The following is a 7,091-nucleotide window of genomic DNA, read 5'->3' as shown; positions in this document are numbered from 1 at the left end:
ACAGTTTTTAAGGCTAAAGTCACCTGAACGAAATTTGCTGAACCATCATTGACACTTACGAACGTTCAAAACATTTCCATAAACTTCTTTGTGGCTAAAGAGGCGTTGTTTCCTTTCTTGTATTCAAACAGCATAACATGCCGAATGTGTGTCTCGTCGTGTGCCATCACCATAAGGGATTAGAGTATACTAAACTTTACATATTATATAGGCTACACGAACGTGACGTTTAGGCGCTTCGTTTAACTATTATACGTGATGTACTTGTTTTGTTGGGGGATGGTTAATGAAAGTGTTCCAAAACGCGATATTAATTTCTTGACGACCTAATAGAAGTTACATATTACCAGCTTGTTACGTGATCAGATATGTCGATGTTAATATTTTTTTCAGTTGTCTGTGTACGTTTTGATTATTATGTTATTTGTATAAAACAGGTATATTATGTACACACAGTAGAGAGTGCAGTGTACAAAGTAATGATACTTAATGAGATAATGATTTTAAGTGGGAACTTCCGTCCTTAGAAAGGATTGGCTGTTTTTTTCGGACTGTTTGCATCGTGTCTGGTCACTAGTGTTAGAAGTTATCATATAAACAAGTGTTATTGCTACAAGGCAATATTCGTCTGATTAGCATCGCCATCTACCGGCAGCGAAAGAAGTCGGCTTGTTTTATGTGAAATGCTGTGCTTAATTAATGACTTTTTGTAATATTTTGAGGAAAAAGTTTCGGAATGAATAAATACAAGAAAGAGTACGGATTACGTCATAAGAGAAAGGGGAATAGTTCTAATTAGGCCTATATCGGCATACGTCAATATAATCTCATGTAGGTGAACAGGAAATACCTATTGTCCCCTGTTGCATATATCTGGTTCTGTAGAACACGATCACATTTCCGAATATTTAGCAGGATGTAGTTTTGAAACAGAAGATAACCAGAGTAAGAAAGTTTACGAGCTGCTACGAATTTCATAAGTTTCTCATTATTTGATAATTTTGAAGTGGGGGTTTGTATGTGTGTTTATTAGGCTATCTTCGAGTTCTTTTACAAATCACTGACAGTAGTTAAATATTAACTGTAGAAGACTAACGAGGTTTTGTATGTAGCGGGTTTCCAAGTTTGAGTATGCGATTTAAATCGTAATAAAACGATGCAACGTAAATTATTTTATTGTTACTAATTTATCGTATCGTCAGGGTTACGTAAAATAAAGACAAAATACAAGCTGCGAAATAATAAAAAAAAAGATTTAAGCACACAACTTGTAAACGTGCGAGTATATGAATGTGTTAACTCTTGTGTTTACATCATATTGTAAATACTGTTGACCTCATTCTCTTGTAAACTAGCTTCATCATTCTCTTTGACTGACGAGAAAATATTTTTATTATTTTTAACTTTACAGCTTTATTTACACACACAATAATTCCACGAGATGGCGCTTACAATCTTTCGTGATCCAAACTTTTGTTAATGTTTTGTTATTAACATTTATTCGTCGTAACTTCACGTAAACTACCGTATTTTTCGGAATATAAGACGCACCCTTATTTTGAAGACAAAGTTTTTTGGGGGAAAAAAAGCTACAGTCGCGTTTGAAAGATTTTTATTGAACAAAAATTCAATTTGATACTTTAACAATTAGTATATATTGTTCTAAACACAAAAGAGCTCAAAACATCAAAATAAGAAAATACCGTAAATCAAAAAAAAGGTTTACTGCTATTTAGTTTGGTTCAAAACCTACAAAATCTTCTTTGCTTTCACTGTAATTTATTTTTTTATTATTTAGTGAGCATTATAAATAGTTATGTTTTTAAAAGGAAAAAACTACTATTGTTATAAATAACACATTCAATTGAACTAAACTATGCATGCCTATTTAAATATATTTACACATAGCTTGTGTATATCGTATATATACATATATATTATTCATACCTTCGGTGTATAGGACGCAAGCAGATTTTGACATAAAATTTTGGAGTAAAAAAGTGCGTCTTATACACCGAAAAATACGGAAATATTTTATAAACGCATAAAAATACTCAAACGATCAACGTTGTATAGTACACAATTGAAATCTTTATATAAATATCCATCAACGGTAATAAAAAATTATGTTTCCTGGGAATGACGTGAACGGACATCGAAACACGTAGTGTAGTGTCTTTTACGACTGTTGGTCGGTATTTAAAAAAATATTTCAATTGTGTATTATACAACGTTGATCGTTTGAGTATTTTAAATATTTACACAAGTTCCTTGAGTTTGAATCTGTTAATATTATTTTAGAAACATCTAATCACAAGCTGAAAATACCGACCGTTATTTCAAACCTTGCTGAACGAGTTAAGTTACGTCATCAAAACACACCAATATTACACACCAGAATAATTAGAACTATAATTGTCATAAGACATCATTATAAGTCCTATTACATTTTTAAACATTAAATTATTAATCTAGTCTTTTAGGGATTTTCCAAAATTAAAAGAGTGTATAATAATATTATTCCAACTACGCTACATTTGCCATATCCACTGCCGACGACGCGTTTAGCTCAATCCAGAGCTCTTCAGGCCGTCTGGGCTACAAAAGATACATCAGTAGTACGAACACTATTTGTTTAAGCTATTTGTCATACAACAACGTCTAAAATTTCTTTATTGTCAGATATACAGAGTATAATATATAGGGTTACAACGTTTCATCAGGTTAACGTGGCATCATCAGGTACAATAAACAAGTTTTAAGTCTTACATAAGAGGGTACTCCCATTAATTGTTCTGATACAACAACAATTGTTAAGTTGTGTACGTTTTTTACAAGCTGGCGAGGAATGACTACAGTTCTACTTGTCATAAGATACTGGGTATTAGGCCTATTACTAATGTACAAAATGATGATATTGTTGTCAATTCTAAAATTTACTGATATGTGAATTTTTATATTTTCAGGAGACAGTAGTGGTCAGTTTCTCCCGCAGCCCTGGTGTACACTGGCCTACTGGGAGCTTCGTTGCAGAGCCGGCCGCCTCTTCCCCGTCCACAAGAATGGCATCAACGTGTTTTATGATTTGCCACAAGGTAATGGCTTGTGTCTGAGAACCCTCACCGGGGGAACAACTAGAGAGAGTGTTATTCGAAGCAGACAGAATATCGGACTAGGAATCACCCTCTGGAGGGAAGGAGAAGGCGTGTGGATGTATAACCGGTCCCAGTATCCTGTCTTTGTTAACTCACCCACTCTCGATCTACCCAACACTAGGCCACTAACTGTTTTCAAAGTCTTACCAGGTTATTCTGTTAAAGTCTTTGATTTTGAAAAGTCAAAGTACTATCAGATTGTGGAGAATGCCAAACTTCCAGATGGGCCTTTTGACCACAATGCTGTCCGCATAAGCTTTGCCAAGGGTTGGGGCCCCAATTATTCTCGCCAGTGTGTTACAGCGTGTCCTTGTTGGCTAGAAGTCATGTTTACAGTGGCCAGGTGACCGTACTAGTCTACTCCTGCAGTGCCACCTGCTGGATGTTCATGACATATGTAGTTCCATAGGTTTTTCCATCTTAATCTAAAAGAAAAAAATCAACTGTCTAATGTAACTTTTGTCTCTGCTGTTTTAACTACAAAATCAAAGTACAAATTTCTGAAAGCAAGCAGTTTTCAAATGTTACCATCTGGTGAGATGAAAGTGGCTCCATCTGTCCATCAATGAGATTATTTTCAGTTGTTTTTTGTTAAATATATAATATGTGTAGGTATGGATGAGTGTGTGTATTTGTATGGCTGAATAATTCACAGCTTCATATTTTGAAAGTTATATGTTAAAGTATTATGTGCAATAATTTAAGGAAATATTGTTGTGTTTGCCAGTAAAGTATACAGCCAGCACACCTTGGTCCAGAAAAGGTTTATGTAAACATATAACATTGAAAGAAATATTGTTGTGTTTGCCAGTAAAGTATACAGCCAGCACACCTTGGTCCAGAAAAGGCTTATGTAAACATATAACATTGAAGGAAATATTGTTGTGTTTGCCAGTAAAGTATACAGCCAGCACACCTTGGTCCAGAAAAGGTTTATGTAAACATATAACATTGAAGGAAATATTGTTGTGTTTGCCAGTAAAGTATACAGCCAGCACACCTTGATCCAGAAAAGGTTATGTAAACATATAACATTGAAGGAAATATTGTTGTGTTTGCCATAAAGTATACAGCCAGCACACCTAGGTCCAGAAAAGGTTTCTGGAAACATATAAAAGGTACTTTTAAAGTTTTTTTTTTGTCATGTTGTATAAATTTGCTACAATTAACTGAGTAAGCTTACTTGAATGTAAGTTTTAGACACTAGGTTTCTAGAACGAACCATACTAACAGTCCTTTAGTCTTGCCAGTTCTTTGTCACTAGAACGAACCATATTAACAGACTCCGTAGTCCAGCTTTATCCAATAGGATTTTGCTGCTTGCCTAGTTTGTTGTGATCAAGTGGCCATATTCATCACATGATACAAAATAGGTTTGAAGTTTCAAACTGTCAGAAATCAAGACTGATACACAACAAAATACAGTAATGTAAGGTGTGAAGTTTAAACTGTCAGAAATCAAGACTGATACACAACAAAATACAGTAATGTAAGGTGTGAAGTTTAAACTGTCAGAAATCAAGACTGATACACAACAAAATACAGTAATGTAAGGTGTGAGCCTTTAAACTGTCAGAAATCAAGACTGATACACAACAAAATACAGTAATGTAAAAAAAAAAATTTAAATTTCAAATAATAATGTGAGAATAGAAGCAAAAATCTAACAAACGAAGAGTATGAATTCATTATATGTGATAAGTGGCGAACATCTTGGACAACACTGCCTTAATCCCATCATACTTTTTATCAGTATTTAGAACTAGAAAATGAATTTATTTCATCGTATGCTAGCTTTCTCTTTCTAGTATCAGATTTTCTTTTCCTGAAGCATCAAAAAAAGATTTTTGTGACTCTATAATGTAAGATACTAAATTTTATTCAGTGAAAAGAAAAAAATTAGGAACAAGCCAAATTTGATGGTGAGGTGCTCATTTTTGTTACTGCACTCAGGTGCACATATTTTCTTGTGGTTTCTGACAAGTGACGACCAATCTTGTTTAGCATGCTGTGCTGTAGAAGTGCCTTTAAAATTTGGTTTAGGATCTCTCCATCATCTGACAGTATGGGCACAAATCGTGACAGTTTTGTAGATCTGAATAATAGTAAATGTTTCATTCTTGTTTTCTGCAGTATGCATATACAACATTTCTTATAAGAAGCCTATCTGTATTTGTTTGGTTTGCTGACCCGAGCTGTACTGATGAGCCTTGAATAAGCAAAACTGCAGTCCACAGCAGAAGGTGCAGTGAATCAAAGAATGCATTAAGCCTCTACATCACATATTCTATTTTAATTTTTGGTGAAAACAAAATAAATCTGTAATAAAATAATTAAACAGTTGGTCTCCTGTATAATATTGAATAATAAATTAGGCACGGTGCCATGATATTATTCACACACCTAAATTGATTTAGGTTCATATGGTGAGTTATAAAAGGAATAAAAAAACACCATAAATGTTTCTTATATTAGAAAGTTGAAAGCTTACACTCGTAGTTATAAAGCTGGACCTTGTACAAAGTAACTTTATTGTAAGAGAATTTGCAGTCAGCAGCTGACTTTTTGAGATGTATGTTTCTGTGGATGGAACTCGTTAATATTTTTTTTTACCATCCAAAATGTATATTATCTACGTTACGAATCATAAAACTTCTAGCATGATGACTGGTGGCAAAATTAAGAATTAATTCTAAGAAAATTAAATGTTGAGAATTAAAAACTGACCGTATTTTAGAAATTGTGTAAAGATATAATACGAACAGTTTGAAACAGAACAGAATTAATTTTGATTCGATCTTCAGGTATCTGAGGGTTTGTGTGTCAGAAGCTAAATGGGTATTTCTAGCTCATGACTGCAGGTTTTACAAACATATTCTGTAATGTATGATAAGATGTTGGGAACAGCTGAATTTGGTTTCAAGGTTTTGATTTGAAATGTGAGCTGATTGTGGGGCAATTACTCATCTTTTGACCCAAATTATAACACCCAGAAGCTGTTATAATCTTCATGGGCATCGTATCATAACCTTTACAAGTATCAGTTTTTCTTGTAATCACTTAGTTTATAATATTCCAAAGATCACACAACATTTACATAATGATGAACAATAATAGTTTCACAGATTCAATTCCATCTAAATAATGCAGTCTGAAAAGAAGACAATAATGTTGGTTGTTAATATTTTTAACCCTGGTTTGTTTTTAAATCAGTATTATCTGTCATCAGGGATTTTTTCTCGGTAATCTGAACATTTTGTAAAGACTTGGTCATTCCTTTTCATTTGATGTATCATTTCTTTAATACTCTTTTATAACAACTTTTCTAAAAGTTAATATTTCACTTTTTTTAACCAATCACAGACAAAATTCTAGTGTTTTTATTTATGTACTCTCGATATATAATCTAAAAAACGTCCAATTTTTTTAGCTTTTTTGAGCATTTTAGTGGACAGTAAAACATAAAATATTAGTAAATGAATTTATTTATAAACATTTTCTCGTTATGATTCAATAATTGAAGATTTAAAAATAGAAACTGAAATAATTTAATACATAAGTGTCTGAGGATCAAAAGCTTCATTAAAACATGCCTGGTGTCTCTGAATTCCTCATGTTTCGCATGCCTGGTGTCTCTGAATTCCTCATGTTTCACATGCCTGGTGTTTCTAAATTCCTCATGTTTCACATGCCTGGTGTTTCTAAATTCCTCATGTTTCACAAGCCTGGTGTTTCCGAATTCCTAGTGTCTGTGAATTCCTCATGTTTCGCAAGCCTGGTGTTTCCGAATTCCTCATGTTTCAGAAAGTGTCTGACAGCATTTTTTAAATACACTCTTCCTGATGTTCATGTTGTGTATGTTAATATTCAAAGAGCTTACATCAAAGTGGTAAAATTGTAAATGAAAAGTTATAAAGAGCTTAAATGTACTGACAA

General features: G+C 33.3%; 1 protein-coding gene across 1 annotated transcript in view; it reads left to right on the top strand.

Annotated features, from left to right (window-relative positions):
• LOC106473530 (mothers against decapentaplegic homolog 6-like) overlaps nucleotides 1-4,673 on the top strand; it is a 27,410-nt gene extending 22,737 nt beyond the window's left edge. The window contains exon 4 of the mRNA XM_013934211.2: nucleotides 2,967-4,673. Within this exon, the coding sequence (XP_013789665.1) occupies nucleotides 2,967-3,502 (536 nt within the window). The 3' untranslated portion in view covers nucleotides 3,503-4,673. The remainder of the gene's footprint in view (nucleotides 1-2,966) is intronic.
• The last annotated feature ends 2,418 nt before the right edge of the window (nucleotides 4,674-7,091 follow it).

Source organism: Limulus polyphemus, unplaced genomic scaffold (genome assembly GCF_000517525.1).
Source record: "Limulus polyphemus unplaced genomic scaffold, Limulus_polyphemus-2.1.2 Scaffold6252, whole genome shotgun sequence".
Classification (NCBI taxonomy): domain Eukaryota; kingdom Metazoa; phylum Arthropoda; class Merostomata; order Xiphosura; family Limulidae; genus Limulus; species Limulus polyphemus.
The sequence above is the reverse complement of the archived record's forward strand: the minus strand, read 5'-3'. Positions and strand labels throughout refer to the sequence as shown.